A 19,574-nucleotide genomic window follows, 5' to 3' on the forward strand; every position below is an offset into this window, starting at 1 on the left:
AATGGATCATAAAGTCATAAAGGGTTTTTTTTTTCTTGGTGCTGTGGCTATAACCCAGGACCTGGGACATTCTGAGCAAGCATTCTACCAGAGTTACATTCTTAAGCTCACATACCATGATTCTTTGTTTGCTTTTTATGTTTTAGACAGAGTCTCTGTGTGTAGCTCTGGCTGTCCAGAAACTCACTATGTATACCAGACTGGCCTGGAATTCACAGTATTCTATTTACCTCTGCCTCTCAAATGCTAGGATTAAAGGGTATAGCACTATGTCTAGCCTGCATAGCATTGATTCACAAGATTTTTTTCTATCATTCATATTTTTTTGACCTCAGTCATAAATTTACATGTATCTGTCACAAATCTTGTAGTACATTCTGAAACACAAATGTAACACTCCACCTTTTATAAGAAAGTTCTATCCAAGAGTGTTTGAATAGAACAGATGTGACCATTTGCTCTCTTTGGTCACTTATTACTTTAGTTATGTATGCTTTAAACGAAAGATATATTTTAAAGATGAAACTGATAAGATTTTAATAGTACCAAACTACCATGGGGCCAGTGGATATATAGAGGCATAGAATCACTTACCGATACTGTCTTACCTTAGTCAATTCTACAGATAACAATCTACCATATGGATATTTCAAGCTCATTCATCATATATAAATTAAATTATATAAGACTTGAAGGGGTCTGGAATTTGGAACTTATTTTTTGTTAAAGATATAGCATTTCTTTAACTGGACAATCAATCACACTCTCAAATAGACTGTTGATGGCAGAGTACTGGTTTATTGTTTTTTTATTATTAAAACTTTGAGACCAAATACTTTCAAACCTAGTTTTCTTTCTAGTCTCAGGAGTATATGATCTGTATCCTATGAAATTGAAAAAGAAAAAAAATGAGTCTCTAATTTTATGGCTAAACCAGTTTTATAGTTTGGAGGCATAACACAATGTCCTTTGTAGAGGAAATATACACTACCACTACAAACACTATTCTAAAAACTATGTGAATCAGCTCATTCAACATTATTGCAACTATGTTGGAGATGAAGGTAGCAACAGCCATAGAAGTTAAATGGCACAAAGGACACACAGCTAATTAGTCAGGTTCCCAAGTCCATGTAGTATCATCATAGTAATAATTGTAATAACACCAAGATCTACAATGTATAGGGTACTGTAGAGTAAGTTCTGTTTCAAATGACTTATTGTTACACTTATTATTGTGATTTATTTATCCTAACAAAAAACTAACAATGTAGAGAATTCTATTATCTTATCTTTTAGAGGAAAGACTAAAGTACAGAAAGAGTCACTAAACTGTCCAAGGTACCACAGCAAGTAAATGACACCTGGGACACACATCTATCCCCTATATTTACTATACAAACTTCCAAAAACTTCTCTTCATGGATTTATGATATGATAATTTTTCTTAAGACAATTTTATACCATACTATTGACTCTTGTTTCAATTAGAATTCCAAAGGAAAAGATATTTTCAGAATCCAAGCATCACCAGCACAAATGAATAGTCTACTATTAATTCAGTTCCTCCATTGCGGTTCACCACTGTCTTTCACATGATTACAAGACAAACTGAACTCTAGCTTTTGGACATTTCTGAAATTGAGTTTAGTAACATAGGGACTTATCAAGCAATACAAAGCATCTTGTTATTATGAATATCAAATGAATACTCTTTTGAAATAGGTTCTTGTTATATAGCTGTGGCTAGCCTGGAACTTGCTCTGGAACAGGCTGGCCAGAACTTCAAAGATATTCATCTGACTTTGCCTTGCAAGTGCTGAAATTAAAAGCATACATCATTATGCTTGGGAAAATGAATAACTTTTGTTACTCCCTAAAAACAAATTATGTACATGTCATTTTACTATACCAAGGAGCAATGATATTCACAGCATGCCTACCTGCAGAAGTTTCCATCTGGTATTCAGATCTTCTAGTGTGCTGAGGTTATAAGGTGAAAGCTGAATGCCCAATGTAGTAAGCTGTCGAGCAAGGTCATTGACTCGATTAACATTCTCTTTAAGAGGTGCAATTTCTCCCCGAAGTACCTATGAGTGAATTAGAAGAAAATTTTAAAGCAAAGAAATATAGACACGAGCCATCTTACTCTGGTTGGGATGTAATGTCAGTGATGTTCACTCTGTGATCTGAAAGTGTTCATATGTTAAAAACTAAAAATAATGTCATTAATGCATATAAACTATAAGCTCTCTGGCAATGATATTACGAGGTAGGCCTGCTTGAAAACTGAGTTTTGAGATTAGTGCCTGTGGTGATTTGAATGAGAATGGCCTCCATAGGGTCACATATTTGAATGATTGGCCCTCAGTTGGTTGAAAAGTTTGAGAAGGACTGGTAGGTGAGGTCTTGTTGGTGGAAGGGTATCAATGGGGTTGGGTTTTGAGGTTTCCAAAGCCCGTACCATTCCCAGATATTTCTCTCTGACTCTTGCTTTTGGGTGGGAAGTGAGTTATCAGCTACTGCTCCAGCACTACACCTTCCTGTTGTCATGGTATTAGCTATGATGGTTATAGACTCACGCTCAGAAACTGTAAGTGCCCAACAAACTACTTCTTCTATAAGTTGCCTTGATCATGGTGTTTTGTTGCAGTAATGAAATGTAGCCAAGGCAGTGCCCATATAATATAGACCTCAGAGATGAAGCTAGCCCCATTGGTTATGTGAGGAAGTAGCAAGAAGCAGTAGCTATGAGGAGTAGACACTTAACAGACCTTGTATTTGCTAGTTACTTAAACTTGGACTTCTTCACCTCCAAAACCGATAGAACTAGATTTCTGTTGTGTGTAAGTCACTCAGTGTATGGTATTTTCTATTTTAATAGAAACCCAAATAGACTAATACACCATGTTGTATTAGTATTACAGTGGTGCATGTTTATGAGCACCTCCTTGGTACATAATGTTGTGATTAGCATTACCCACACACAAACTGATCTTTTTCCTACACAACAACCCAACGAGACTGGTACTTTCTCATTTTACCTTTGAGAAACTAAACTTGCAGAGGTTAAATGGTGCCAAAGTTCTATGGGTAAAAATGTTGTAACCTTTGATACATATTTTGATTTGCTTACTTCAAAGTGCATATTCCTAATTATCACTTATGTAACTTGACAAAAGTTCTGGAATGACAAGTAAAATGGTGCTAGATTCTAAATTCGATATATCAAGCAGTGATGGATTCTTTTTTTTTTTAGAATGAAAAGATAAACTAAATCATAAGAGTACATTCATCCTTTGTGCCTACTACATATTTAGGGAGGAGGGTGTTTTGTCAGCCTAGGATGACTTCCTGCTCTCATGGTATTTTAGTCCTTGCAGCAGAGACTTCTGAAGGCTCCCATGGGGATTTGGGCTGTTTCTGAAGTTTGAAAGCAGGAGACTCTGGTGTGATGCATCATGAGGATCTGTTGAACAGAACTCTATGCAGATATGCAGAGTATATTATCATGCATCATAGCTACCCTATCAAGTTGGCATTAATGGATCTTTAACATGATGCATGACAACCAAATGTTCCAATGAGTGACATCTAAGGACTAACTCCCTCACTTAGGAGAACAGTTTATGTAATGTAATGTCTGTGCACAAGGACAGCATCACTAAGTTGACTCTCTATTGGGATTGCTTGATCTGGGAGGTATTATTTCCCTGTCTGGTGTTCACTTTTTTTAATTAAGAAATTTTTTATTCATTTTACATACCAACCACAGATCTCCTTCTCTTTCTTCCTCCTACCCTCAACCATTTATCTCCAAACCTACCCCTCCCATTTCCTCCTCAGACAAGGTAAGGCCTCCCATGGGGAGTCAGCAGAGCCTGGTACATTCAGCTGAGGCATGTCCAAGCCCAACCCCCTGCATCAAGGCTCTACAAGGTGTGTCCCCACAGGTAGTGGGCTCCAGAAAGCCAGCTCACTCACCAGGAATGGATCCTGATCCTATTGCCGGGGGCCCCTTAAGTAGACCAAGCTACACAATTGTCTTGCTTATGCAGAGGGCCTAGTCCAGTCCCATGGAGGCTCCACAGTTCTCTGTTTTTTATAAAACTATTGTTTGTAATAACCTCATCTATATCCCTTGTATTTCTTTTGATTCCAAAAGGAAGCTGGTTTATACAATCAAAGGAAGGATGGCATTATCCTCTTAAATCAACCTCAATACCTGACAACCAACATGTAGCAATTACAGAGAGTATAAGATTCTTAAATTGTTCTCAGATGAAATATAGCAGAACAATCATTTTGTTTAATATTTTTAGCAGAGAAAATATAGATTTATTCAGGAGAAACGAAAGAAAAACTTCCAAGAGTGAGAGGGCCACCAATAGAGGAATAATTTGAATTTAGCATTTTAGGTTTAAGACAGGGTCTTGCTATAGCCCAAGCTGGCCTCAAAGTCAAAGCAATCCTCCTGTCTTGCCCTACAAAGCAGAACTTAACAGTTTTAATATTTTTCAGACAGATTCTCAGTATATAAACCTGGCTAGCCTGGAACTCAATATGCAGATTGGACTGATTTTAAACTCACAGTGACCCACCTGCTTCTGCCTCCCAAGCACTAAGACCAAAGTGCATGCCACCATACCCAGCCCTTTCAGCTTTTAAAAATGGTCATTATATTACATAAAAATGTCATTGTATTGGTGGAATGACATTGGAATCACACTGAAATGATATCAATTGTTAGTAAAAATTATTCCATTTCCTTATGAAGAAATACATCTTTTAAAAGAATCTGCACTACATGCTCAGGTAGAAAGGCTATTAACACCTATATATTGATATTTGTGTCTCTCAAAGGAAACGATTACTTTGTTTTCTGCAATATAAAGGTTAGAAAACAGACTTCTGAAACATCAATGGGGAAACCTGTACAAGGATGATGGTGGCTACACAGTGCAACCAGGTCCTTTCAGATTATCACAAAAATTTCTAAAAACCACCTGAGCTTGACTGGGAAACAGGAACCACTGTGAAAATGGCAAGGTGGCATGATGACTCTTGTGAACTAGTGAGGCATTCAGTTTCTAAGTTATGTTGTACTTAGATTTCAGTTTTGATATGTAGTAGGCATGTTCCAATGCTTTGATTCTAATGTTTTAGTTCTTACTTTCTCTCTCCAAACCCTGGGAACAAGGCTGAATCAGTCGAAGGTAAAAAGAAGGAAAAAGTAAGCTCCAGTCCTCTTTCTCCTTTCATTTTCCTTTGAAAATATACCTCTCTCCTTCTCTAAAGTGTGAAGCGTCTTAGGATACTGTGGGATCATTTAGCTCCCTCCTTTGTACCAATGATAGCTGACGATCCCTAGAGTGATCTACATGTAAAAGTGCTTGCACTTGCATACCTTGCTCTTCTCATTAGTTCAGCTGTTAGTTGCTTGTACATTGCAGCTGTCTTTTGTATGCATGTCTACAAACCTGTCCTCATCAATATTATAATGACAATTTAATTAGAGATTTTCAGAATCAAAGAAGTATTCATTTGAAGGGGGAAAAAGCTGCTATTTCTTGAAAACTGGGCTAAACATTCTGCAAACCTGCTTCACAAAAAAAAATTAAAACGAAATATTGTCAAATAGGTAAGTGTTGATGAGACTCTAGTCAAAAATTAGGAAAGAAATTCCAAGAATTTAGGAGTCTGAGATCAGAATGCTTCCCATGTTTTCTGATGCATTCTTTCTACACTAACGAAGCCAGAAGTGGAAATAAAACAGATTGCATTATCAGTGTTCCTTATGGAGGACTCCAATAAGTGGACATCGACTCCAAGAGTCTTCACACAGAAGGAAAACATTTGTGACTATTTAAATTTTAAACAAGTTTAAGCAACATTTTTATTATGATCCTTATTTAATCATATTTTGTATTAATTACTCAACTATAGTTCTTAATTGGATCAGAAGAGGGAACACCTATTACAGTTTTTTTTTTAACTATAACTGCTACTATTATTGGCTTGGCAGTAAGTCTGTTTACCAGTTGAAACATGTCCCCAGCCTCACAGAAGTTTTTAAAAATGTAGCTTGCTTTATTTATTTATTATCAAAATTATCATCATTATCCTCATCGAGGCAGCATCTTCCTGTGTAGCTCAGGCTAGCCTAGAAATAGTCACATAGCCCATGTTGGCCTGAAACACATAATTCCTCCTCCTTAGCCTCTTGAATGCTGAAAATTTTGACAGGAAGAGGTCTATTGGTCAGGTGGCAGTTAAGGAGCTGCCTTCAGCTTCTGCTGCCTTGACTTCCCTGTCATGATGGAATGTACCCTTGAACTGGAATAAAAAAGAAATCCTTCCTCCCTTTTCTCAGGGTATTTTGTTAAAGCAACAGGAAAAGAAACTAATTTCACTATGTAAAGTGTGAATGCAGGCACTACATCATTTAAACAGATATTACATTGAGTTTGAATATACTTTAGCCATTAGGGATTGTAATATTATACACATAAATTTATGTTTAAATTATTAAATACTGCCCATAAAATGTCAAAAAGTACAGTTAATTCTGAACAGTATGATGTATTATGTGAATTCCATTAGGTTTTATTCTAGTTTGGAACTAGTAAGTGTAAGACAATTCTTAAAAGGTCTTATTGATTAAAACAAATCCAGGGCCAGGTATTGGGGTGAATACTGGAAGATCAGAGAGACAGACACAAGCCACAGCTGACCTCACCTTGACAACTTCTCAGCCAATGGTTTCCGCAAACTGGAAGCCTCTGAGTCCTCATTTGAATGGATCTCAGCTGAACTGCTGCCAAAAGCCTAAAAGCGTAACCCAGCTCTAGCTCCTGGTCCTCATGCCTTATATACCTTTCTGCTATCACTTCCTGGGATTAAAGGCATGTGTCACCATGCCTGGCTCTTTCCAGTGTGGCTTTGAACTCACAGAGGCAGATCTCTGTCTTCGAAATGCTAGGATTAAAGGTGTGCGCCACCATTTTCTGGCCTCTATATCTAGTGGCTGTTCTGTTCTCTGACCCCAGATAAGTTTATTAGGGTGCACAATATATTGGGGAACACAATATCATCACAAGTAAGTGAGAAAATGTTGAAGGGAGCCATTAGACTGTGGGTTTCTTTGAATCACTTAAATATATGGAATATGCTCTCTATGAAAGAGCAAAAAAAGAATAATTTTATTATGGTTAGTTTAATGCAGGTAAAATTTCACTTTATTAAATGCCTGATTATAGATCCAAAATTACTGATTTAGAATAATATATGTTTGGTATGTCAAGTTTTTCATTTTATAAAATTAAATTGCCTGTCATATATTTGTTTATCTTTATGTCATTAAAGGTTTTTTCAAGTATATTTGGAATTATAGTCATCAACCTTTCATGACAAAAAAAAGGAATTGTCTCTTATCAAGGAAATGTCATTTGTAAGGAAGTCATTTCAACTTGACAGTTAAGAGACTCTATCTGCTCTAAGATATAGAAGGTCACTTTGGAAGATAAGAGTAAGTTGAGGGTGCTTGTGTGTGTGTGTGTGTGTGTGTGTGTGTGTGTGTGTGTGTGTGTGTGTATGCTTCACAACCAAACATGAGCATGTAGAGGCCAGAGGAAGATGTTGGAAGATTCTTTGATTATTGTCTGTCTATTCCTTGAATGTGAAGCTCAGTATTTTGTTTAGGATGCTTGGCGTGGTACCTGCCTGACTATTCCCCAGAACTCTGGTTACAGGCACACGATGTCGTGTTTGGCTGTGTGTGGGTGCTGGGAATCTGAACTCAGGTCCACTTTTCATACCAAGTGTTCTTCCCCACTGAGCCATTTCCTCTGCACCAGGAAATCTCTTTCTAGAGCCTTAGTTTACTCTGTGAAATTGGGAAGCAACAGACTAGGATAGTATGTAATGCATGGTGTGTAATGAATATTGACTTAATTTGAAGATGAATGTAGACTAAATGGGGGTCATCTAAACTAGTTTTGATAGAGATTGTGAAAAGGAGTTGACGTAGGAAATGTAGTAAGGTTGCCAGAGAGCACAGAGAGCCTATTTGAGGCTGAGGATCAAAACGTTTTAGCAGAATCAATCTGTTCTAATTCCCTTTTCAACAATGTTCCATTCGAAAAAGAAGAAAACAGTTGATCCATGTTTAAAGTTTTGTCAGATGATTGTGGTGGCACAAATACTTAGGGATAAGGGAGTTTCAATTTTAGACAGAATGTGATTGAAATACAGACTGTGGAATCTAAACTGAATTAGGAGGAAAGTAAGGCAAGATGAGGCTTGTAGATGTAGAGAAAATAGAAGTGTCAATTGTGGATGTCCAAGATAATGTAAGAGAGGCCATAGCAGGAATAGCTGTGCAAATAAGCCAGAAGGGAAAAGAAAGAATGGGATGCTCAATAAGCTCTCTATTTATATTTCTATAGGTGATTTACATATATCATATATTATTATATGTAAGCCTAGCTTATATATGTAAATAGCTTTTATATATGTATATATCTTTATTTGTTGTGGATGTGCACTGTGTGAAGATACATTGCTGTGATTGGTTTAATAAAAAGCTGAATGTCCAAGAGCTAGGTAGGAGTTATAGGTGCGATTTCTGGATAGAGAAAGGAAGAGGAGAAAGAATCCAAGAGTATGGAAAGATGCAAGGAGACATGGAGGAAACAGGATGAGTGGTATGTAACAGAATGTAGATTAATAGAAATGGGTTAATTTATGTTATAAGAGCTAGTTAAAAACCTAAGGCTAAGATTTCATTATCATTAATTATCTCTGTGTCATTATTTATGAGCTGGCGATCCAAAGAAAAATTAGACTACAATTTACTTATGAACAAACAGTGCTACTCAAAGTCTATCAGTCTCTTCTTAAGGTATTAAACCTTCCTTCTGAAATTTCAATGTGGTCACCTGTAGGGATCCTGGATTGCTTTACTAGGAATTCAAGATTAGTAGAGTCAAACAATAAAGAAGTATCATTTTAGGTTATTTACAGTACACAGAGACATTTTTATGACAAATACTACTTAAGAAATGAAAGAGCAACTAACTGTATTCTTTCCTCTACAAGAAGACCTTACTGAACAATTGTTTGTGAACCAAGACTGAAAAATATAGCTGAAACACACGAGGTGTTAGATAAAGTACCACGATTGTTCAAGTTGGATTAGTTATGGGAGGCTATAGAAGAGGAAAAAAAAATGAGTTCTGTAAACTTTATTGAATTGACCTGTAACTCTCATTCAAGACTCAGGGAAGTTCTCACTACCTTCAGCTGCCCAGAAATTGAAGGCAGGTAGAGATGAACTGTTTTTGTGGCTTCAATATTTCTGGGTGGCTACATCATACCAGTAAAGTCAAGAGAGTGAAGTATTGAACCCTCATTTGCCAGACCTATGGAGATTTCAAAAATATCTGCGTGGAATGAGACCCTAAAACTTCGTTAGACCAACCACAATGAAATGTATGATAAGATGCAGGCAAATCTTTCAAGAAATGCATCAGGCCTGAAGGCCCGTCACCACTGGCATCTTGGCTTTTTATTTTGGCTTGTTTCTTACCTAGTGTGGTGCCCAAGCTATATACCCAGGTTTTGATGCCCACTGTTGTAGGTCACGCTTCAGGGAAGCAAAGAGTTAGTGCTTTTCTGAGAAGACTATGGAGAGATACAGGAAGAAAGACAAGAAAGAAAGCTAAAGGCAAATGTGGTCCCATTTGGAGAACTTATCCCCAGAAGCTTTGATGTTCAATTAGCCCACGGTAGGGCACATGTCTAAACAAAGGGATTGCTTTATTTTACCCCTCATGGTCTTAGGGGAGACAAGATGGGTAGAAATTCTTCCTTTTGGTTGAGGGAGTTTTTTTTTATTTTGAAAAGTTTACCTTCTGAGCCTTCAGCATCTAACATTCAGCAATACAGGGGAAGGGATATACCAGCTCAGTGAAGGAATCTGGCTGGACCACTGGCAGCAGTTACTATACCAATTAACTTCATCTAATTACCCATTCTCCACTACCTAAGGCACCTTTTTCTCCCCACCTCCCCACCCCAATATCCTTTTCACATGAATTCTCATTTCTAACACTATGAGGCTCCAACAAAATGGACATATTATCTTTTCCATAGTGTTGAATACTTTGTTTCTTCTAAATTCTGAAGGACAGCATGGAACTATGAAAGATAAGCTAGTGTGCACACTACATGAACTCAGTCCTTTGTCTTTAGTATCACATTTGTCTCTGGTAGACACATTCTTGACAATAAATTATGCCAAAGAAGCATGTATTAAAAAATAGAATTACAATTGCATTCCATCACAGTATCATTTTTTATTGTGGTAGCCTGAAGGCAAAATGTTATGTGGTTCCATTGTCTCTCTTGCATTCAGTTTTCAGGACAACTGTAAACTTTTATAGTTGGGCATGACAGCTTTTGACAAGCAAACTGAATAAGTACATAAATAATAAAACAGAATCAAAATTAATGACCTAATGTAGTATAATCAAGACAACTTAGGGAAGGTTAAATTCAAAAAAAAGGAAAATAAATGTAAAGTTTGTTGGCATGAAGAAAGTTTCATATTCTTATTTCCAAAGCAATTATTAGTAATTCTATTTTAATTGTTCTTCTCAGACTCAGCATGATTCCAAATTTGTGACATTAGAATAATAGAAATGGACTATGCAATGAATCCCAGGTTGTAAAGAGAAACTCTAGAAAAAATGGTTTATTTTTGTGTCTGTGTGTATGCTGATGCTCATAAAGGCCAGAAAAGAGTGCTGGATCCTTTGATGGTTGTGATGATGTAACTAAGATTTTTCAACTTCATTTTTTTTAAGTTAAAACCTGGGAAACCTGGGACTGGGGATATAGCTCAGTGGGTATATGCTTGTTCTGCAAGCATGAGTACCAGGGTTCGAATCCTCAGCACTCATGTAAAAAAGCCTGGTATATATGCAGAGGTATGGCGGTATTTTATTTGTACTGAAATGTGATTTTATTTGTATGTTAATAAATAAAGTTGCTTGGGGGTCAGAGCTAATAGCAAGCCATAGCAGAGCTGGGCGTTCGTAGCACATGCCTTTAATCCCAGCACTTGGTAGAAGAGCTAGGTAGATCTCTGTGTGGTCAAGGATACAGCCAGCATTGGAGACACATGCCTTTGATCTCAATACCATAGAAGACCTGGAGGGCTGTACATTCAGGCAGTGACGAGGCAGTCATGTGTTTGGGTTTACAACCAATGAGAAGGCAGAACAGAAAGACTATATAAAGACAAACACACAGGAAGTAGGTCCTTTTTTTTTTTTTTCGGAGAGGTCTCTTGGCTTAAGAGGCTAGCTGCAGCAGGAGGTAAGGCTCTTAGCTCTGAACTCTTGGCTTTCTTCTTTGCATTGGTTCTGTGTTTCTTATTTAATAAGACGGTTGGTTACATCTACACAGAGGGCCAGTTGTTTAGCTTGAGCTGTTTAGGGGGCCCCTGGCAGTGAGGTTGGGATTTGTCCCTAGTGCATGGGTGGGCTTTTTGGAGCCCTGTGCCTATGGTGTGACACCTTGCACAGCCTTGGTGCAGGGGAAGGAGCTTGGGCCTGCTTCAACTGAATGTACCAGGCTCTGCTGACTCCCCATGGGAGGCCTTACCCTTTTGGAGGAAGGGGAAATGGGGGGGGTGGTTGGTTGGGGGGAAGGCTGGGGTGGGAGGAGGGAGGAGAGGGGGAACTGTGGTTGGTATGTAAAATGAATATAAAATATTGTAATAATTAAAAAGGAAAAGAAAAAGAAAGGCCTGGTGTAATAGTGTCCATCTGTAACCTGAGCATTGAGGAGGCAGAGACAGGAAAATCCTGGGAGCTTGCTAAACAGCCAGGCAGCCCATTAGAAACAATAAGCTTCAAGTTCACTGAGCAACCCTCTCTCAAAATATTGAAGAAAATCACTGATGCTGACCTCTGGTTTTCACATGTGGAAAGACAGGTGGCTTCATTCTCACACCCTTGTACATACACACATGAACTACATTTCTCAGATTTTAATTTAAAAAAAAAAAACAAGCTGAAAAATCCTAGTTACTTCAATTTACTTGGAAACTTAATTCCGTAGTCCAAAGTCTGACTGCTAATTATTTCTCCTTCATATAAAAAGCAAGCAAACAAACAAACAACCTAAACAAACAAAGCCATTTTAAGCATTCTACAGCTTTCTAATGACACAATTAAAACTAATAAAAAGGTATTTCATGACTGTTTTACAGAAGCTAATTGCAAAATATTCACAATTAAAATAAAAGGGTTTCTAATGAGTATAAACAAATCATTTAAGCAGGGCATGTTCTAGGCTGCTAAGGAAACGCGGGGGAAAGGCAGTATTTTCTCTCTGAGAAATTTTAATTATATGTGACAACACATAAAGCAAATGGAAGTTAATGAAAATTTATTAACGTATTTAAAATAAGCAATAATCCATAAACCATTAAAAAGAACAACCACCAAGATCAATCAACTACTATTGGTAGTTGATGGTTGTTGTGGGAAGCAAAAGAGTCATTTCATTAGGGGTGTGGTCACTAGTACATGGTTCATGCCACAATAGATGGTTCCGCATCCATGTGAATACAGACGGCACTAATCAATTCAGTTGGTTATAAGAAATAAAGGCACTAAGTTGGGAAGATGTGTTGGGGTGGGGAAACTCAGAGGAGTCAGAAGGAAGACTGGGGTGGATATGATCAAAATACATTGAATAGACATATGGAATATACATTGATGTATGAAATTGTTTTATGTTTTGATTTGAAAAAGATTTATATTCTAATTTTAAATTTATTTATTTGTGTGTGTAGGGGTCCTCAGAGGCGAGAAAGATGGCAGATGTCCTGGGCAAAGTGATGTGAGTTGAACTTGGGTCCTCTGGAAGAGCAGCAAGCTCCCTTAACTGATAAAGCATCTCTTATTCCTCACATGTATGAAATTTACAATGAATAAATTAAAAATATAAACCACAAGGACATGCATCTTCACACTCAGAAGTTACTTTAGACAGCTTCTAGCTCTTTTCTTATTTTGAGGGCTGAGAATGGAACCCAGAGTTTAATGCTTGCTAGGCTGGGCCTCTACCACTGAGCTACACATTGTTCTTTAGTAAGCTTTTCAAACTTGCAAACATTTCATGATCCACATACTATTTCTTTCTGCTATTGGGGTTGAGTAGAGATACATACAGCCTTGTTCCTTCCCTCCTCTATACAGCTTAAAATATCAGTTTATCACACTGATTCTTAATTAATTCAGCACATCATCATGATGAGGGTTTGTTAACACAGTCTACTGGGTATCACTCAGTGGTTTTTATTCAGTAGTCTGAGATGAGCCTGAGAATCTGACATTTCTATTTTAACAAGAACTTAAAAGATGCTAAGCTCTGAAATCTCACCAAGCTTATTCTTGATGCAGTGTCCTCAGGTGCATGGCTCCCCCTGCTTTGAGTTGAATATTTTTGCTCTCTAGCTGGCTCCCATGCATTTCCTCTACCTAAATACTACAACCACAGCAAGATCATTCCTGGTTGTTCAACCTAAAGTGTCCCGATTTTTCTCACTTTCTCCACTCTAATCTCAAATTTCCAAGTAAGTATTTGCTTGCTTCAAGTAAGTATTTGTTTATTCACTAGTGATTCTTTTACAAGATCTGAAAGCTTAGTAAGGGAAGGCAACTCTATACATTTTTCTTCCAATAGGATATTTCTGTAACTGGTATATGAAATTCCTCAATACTTGTATAGTAGATAATAAGTGGATTTATGTAAAAGTAGAGATTGTGCAAGGCTCTAGGTTCTGAACCCTATCCTGAAACAAAAAGAAAAAAATCTTTAAAGAATTTGCTTAATTATTAATCCTGTAGATCAACAGTTATTGTCAAATTGCTGCATAAATCTTACAAGAAACCTGATAATTTGCTTTAATATCCCTATTTTTTTTCTCCTTTTTTATGTCTACCAGTTGACTTTATGTTGGAAACATGTTTAGTGGCCATTTTTCAAAGAATTGCTACTTCTCTAGCAAAGATAAAAAGCTTCATTTTGTTATTGACTAGGAATAACTTCATAAAATGAAACAAATGGAAAAACAAGTAAGTGACCTATTTAAGGAACATGCTGCTGAGACAACCTGGTACATCCGCTAAAATATCTTTTTTGTTTGTTTTGAGACAGTTTTAGCCCATCCTGGCCTGAAGCTTATTATTACATAGCCCACACTGACCTTGAATTTGTGGTAATCCTCCTGTCTTAGCTTCCCCATGCTGGGATTGAAGGTATGTATGACCATACCTGGTTTGGAGGGTACTTTAATAAGACTACACCAAAGACTAAAAAAAGTAGAATACTATGAGCCAGGGTCACTATGTAGAATTGTGTGATGGTTTGAATAAAAATGCTCCCCATAGGCTCATAGGGAGTAGGACTATTAGGAGGTGTGACCTTGATGGAGTAGGCGTGGCCTTGTTGGAGGTAGTATGACACTTGGGGCAGACTTTTAAACTTCAGAAATGCAAGCCAGGACTAGCGGCTCACTGTCTCTTCCTGATGCCTTTGGATCCAGATGTAGAACTCCCAGCTACCTCTCTAGCATAATGTCTACCTGCAGGCTGCCATGCTTCCTGCTTTGTTGTCAATAACAGAAATAGAAAGTCACACAAGACCTAGTATGGATAAAGTCGGGGATACTATATGAAGTAGAAGATAGTAAGTATATTCTTTGCATAGCCACAGGATAAAATCATATCTTAGGAAGATACCTCTTTGGAGGTGACCCCTCACATTATTCCAGGATAACCTGTCTTTCCTCACTCTTTTACTATGCAAAGTAAGGTCTTCTTGAACTAGACATTGGAATGTAGGATATGAAACTGACGCAGGAAGACAAAGTACGTATAAAAGAAGAATAGATGTATATAGAGAGTTTAAACAATAGGTAGGGAATCACAGTACACATTTGAGGAAGAATAAATAATTTTTTGTAACTTGAATTATGAAGTGAAGAGTTGTGGTAAAACATGAATTTTGCACATTTTCTTAGAGTATGATTATAATTAGTCTTTGTTAAACTTGCCTTTGAAAAGTAGACAATGAAACTTTTTGAAAAAGGAAATGAATGTCATGTCTTCTTTAACTCCTATAGTCCAGTGTAATCACTAATTTGCTTGAAAAAAACTCATGATTCTTCTGTGTATTATACACATATGTACTATGTATATACTGTCTATGCACCTGGACTCTCAGCAGCCTCATAGTCATTAGCAGAGAAAGAGAAAATTTGGTGGTATATTATAAAACATTGTATGGGGTAGAGAGATGGACTAGCAGTTAAGATCACTTGCAGTTAAGATCAGGGTTAAGGACCTGAGTTTGGTTCCTAGCACCCACACAGTGGCTCTTAACCATCTGCAACTGCATTTCCGGAGGATCTGATGTCTTTTCATGGCCTCCCTGGGTACCAGCCATGCACATGCTGCAGACACACATGCAAGCAAAACACTCATAAATGTAAAATAAACTTTAAAAAATATACAATTCATGCTAGGAGAAGTTGTGTTATAGGGTTCAGAAAGTGCAAAGAAGGATGCCGAGGCATGTTAGGCAAGGACTCCTGAGTAAATAAGATGACTAAATTTATTCAGAGAGAGGAAATAACAGAAAAGTCATGATCCTCTGAAGAGAGCATGTTCATCTACAGAATGTCATGGAGACCACTGTAGCTCACGGACATTTTGAAGAGGAGGAGTGGTGGCAATGCATTATTCATATAGATAAGCAAAAAGTAGCAAAGGGCAGAAACAGGATGGTAGCAATTGGGAACAAGTTATCCATAAACAAGTCTTCAAGGGTTTTAGGAAATTTCAAGAGAATATTCCTCTGTGATTTTATGCATATTTGTTTATATATTCATTTATTCCGAATGTAGACTGGAATATGTGTTGTATTCCAGTAATGTTCCAGTTACTGGGGACAGTGCTGCACACAAGTCTTTGTGATTATATGGCTTAACTGTTATGTCTGTTTTCTCATATAAACAATAACTACTGTTATGTAAGTGTATAAAGAAACAAATAGCAAGCTTAATGTATGCATAGCTATAAGATATAACATTATTTTGCCAAGAAAATACATAAAAGTGAAGTAATGCATATGTATATATAATCAGTGCAAAGAAATACTTTATCTCATTAAAACAAATTAGGAAAAAGCTACCTCTGCATGTATGAATAATGATTAGTAGAAGAATCTAAGGTTCTGAGTTACTTGCACAATATATTACACCTACTTTGCTTTATAATGGGAATCTTCATTTAATTTTAGTTTGATGTGGAAGGCACTCACTATTGAAACAAATCAGATATTTTTTGTGAATTTGATTTTCCATTCAATATATTATCAACTTAGAAATGCTAAAGTAGAAATGAACTGAAGATGAATGTCAATTTTGTAAGCAGTGAAATTAAATAGTATATGGAAAAATGGATGAAAAGAATTGCAAAATGTTCTTCAATATTCACTTTTACTTTAAGTTTATTGTAGCCTCTATATTTAATTAGTGTTTTGAGACTTTCCAAAATGGCTTTATCTCTTACAAATGAAACAATAAAGCAAGATAGGCAACTGCTTCAAGTCAAATGAAATGAGCATAAAATGAATTTTCTTCATCCAAACACACACAACTGCATGTTTAAAAGTTAAATCAGTAAACTTGTTTAATAATGGTTCATTATTATTTCATTATATTCTGAGGCTGCAAAGAAAGTTTTAAGCATTCACATCTGAGCAATGTTATAGCACTACAGATTTACCCCCAGCTGTTCCTTCTGCCTTGGTAAACATACTTGTGTGTTGAATTGAGAGTTCACCCAGCTTTTCTTCATTTTCAACATGTACTTGAAGACCTCCACTTACAGGATAATACTTTGATTTTTCTTATCCCCATTTAAGACAATATGAAAATTCTCATCTTGCTATAGTCTGTATGACAATTGCTATTATGATAATGCCCAGTTAAATGGATGCAAATGATAAATCAATTACTCATTACACAAATATGTCTAAGTGTTAAGTGTCTATTGAATATATTCAGATATAACCTTTATGACAAAATGTCAAGTACATTCCAAAGGTCTGTAAGCTAACAAGAACAAGGGATCTTCTGCTGACTTGTTTAGCCCACTTTTAGAAGGATTTTTAATTGAAATAGAATTATAACACTTTGTTTCCTGCATCCAGCTCCTACCAGCTACCCTCTTTTGAATCCTTTTCATATTCTCCTACTATCAAGTTAATAACCTCTTTTATCTTTGATGATTATTATTGTTGGGTATGTATGTATGTATGTATGTATGTATGTGTATGTATAAATATATACAAATAGAACGTTCTGAGTCAGTTTTGTGTTTTATGTGTATATGATTTCTGAGCTTAACACTCTGCATTGGACAACCAATAAGGGTACTCATCCGTGAGAGGCTAACTCTCCTCCTCCCAGCAGTCACCTGGAGTTCTTTGTCTAGGGAACAGGAACTCATACAATTTAGTCCACATTCTTTTAATTTACATAGTATTTTGGACGAATAGAAAACACCAGATACCTTTTATGATAATTCTAGTGTTTTGAGTTTGTAGGTATATAATAATTTCTTCTCTTGCTAGAAATAATCTGGGTATCAACAGCCAACTGGTAGTTTCAGGAGAGGCAGGCGAAATGCCATTCCAAGTAGCCTACTTGGCTACGGAAAGATAAAAGACTTAAATATCAAGGCAACTGAATGGGAATTCTGTAATAATGCTTAATATGTTTTAGTTTCACAGCAATATATAATTCCAAATTAGGTTACAGTGCTTTAAGATAGGAAAACAGATAAAAGGAAACAGAGGTAGTTTGACATTGGTTCTGAAAACCACACAGCATATGGCTAGTTACCTTTATTTATTTTTATTTCAATTCAATTACTTTGTTATATATTGCCTATAAATAAAATCCCGTCTGTTCACTAATTTGCTCATGTCACATTAAGATCATAACAATAAAATTTGAATTTTTGGTAGGGAAAATTATAAATGAGTTTACCAAGTCTATAATGATACAGAATTGTAGAGAACAAAAATTATAGAAACAATCATGTCTTAAACAGGAATGGAAAGCTATAAACTCAACAAAAAATATATTCTCCATGAAAATCAATTACTTAAAATAGAAATGTAACTGTTCAATGTCACAGCATCATTCTGATGAAGAGAATTTGACAGTTTGGTGCTGAACACATTGTGGAAACTTAATAAATACTAATGTTTACAAACAAAAAGTCTAACAACAATATGTGGATCAATTTAAAAAAATAATTGAAAAATCAATGTATTTTAATGTTTTACTCTGGATAATTCAACTGACTCGGTTATTGACCTTTACGATGTCAGCATAACAGAGAAGTTTGTTTTTTAATATTTCTCACTTAATCTTAAAACAAATTTTAAAACTTTTAAAAATCATATTGATGCCATAAAGCACTCACCTATACTATTGCCCCTACCTATAACAGGTCCTAATAGAATGCTGTTGTTGTACTGCTTTTGGAGAAAAATCCTCCTTGGTCAGTCAATGCAGTTAAGATTCCTTCTTACCCCTCTCAGTGGCTCTCTCATTTTCTCCCCATGGCATCTTTATTTTCACATATAAATACATACCCTTCCTCCTGAATATAGTGCCTCAGAAATTTAACAAGGTAAGTTATCATGTATAAGAACTCCTGAGGAAGCTATCAGCTATCCATATATAGCATGCAGGATTTATTTAGAAACTGTTGAATAGTGTCAGAATGCTCTGAATGTCCTAGATTTCTGAAACTGTAACACAATTGCTTTTAGTCAGTATGTTTGGCAGGAAATGATGTAGGGAATATATTGTTGTCATTGACAATGTGTTAATAAGTTATAAAAATAAAAAAGGGACTGTATATTTTAACTTCAATGGGTTAATACTAAATGCATTCGTTACATCATAGGTCATCTGAAGTATCCATAAAATTATTTTTACTGATGTCATTAAAATGCCAATAGGAAACTTGGCATAAATAACTATGAGTGCCTTTAAAAAGAGAGATTGAGAGATGCACAGATCATCATTCATTTCAAGGTTCCTGAGTGAAATAACTATTCCTACTCATACTATATCAATTATTCCAACAGGGCATGTGTCGGTACTGATTTTTAAATAAAATGTTCTAGACAATGATAAATAAGAGAAATAACAAATGACATTACTTATGGCCATAAACAATATTGTTAGAAATTGTTCAATGAAAATTATTTTTATGTAAGAAAATATTTGTCTGGCTGTGGTGGCTCATGCCTTTAATCCTAGCACTCAGGAGGCAGAGACAGGCAGATCTTTGTTAGTTTGAGGCCAGCCTGCTCTACAGAGCTAGTTCCAAGACAGCCAGGCCTGTTACACAGAGAAACTCTGTGTCAAACAAACAAACAAACAAACAAACAAACAACAGCACAAAATT

At 36.3% G+C, this 19,574-nt stretch overlaps 1 protein-coding gene across 11 annotated transcripts in view; it reads right to left on the reverse strand.

Annotated features, from left to right (window-relative positions):
* Dmd (dystrophin) overlaps window positions 1-19,574 on the reverse strand; it is a 2,251,111-nt gene that overhangs the window by 334,707 nt on the left and 1,896,830 nt on the right. For all 11 annotated transcript variants that reach the window (XM_076562037.1, XM_076562042.1, XM_076562041.1 and 8 more), the window contains one exon: window positions 1,944-2,090. In XM_076562037.1, coding sequence (XP_076418152.1) covers window positions 1,944-2,090 — 147 coding nt within the window. The remainder of the gene's footprint in view (window positions 1-1,943; window positions 2,091-19,574) is intronic.

This window comes from Peromyscus maniculatus, chromosome X, assembly GCF_049852395.1.
Source record: "Peromyscus maniculatus bairdii isolate BWxNUB_F1_BW_parent chromosome X, HU_Pman_BW_mat_3.1, whole genome shotgun sequence".
NCBI classification, from domain to species: Eukaryota; Metazoa; Chordata; class Mammalia; order Rodentia; family Cricetidae; genus Peromyscus; species Peromyscus maniculatus.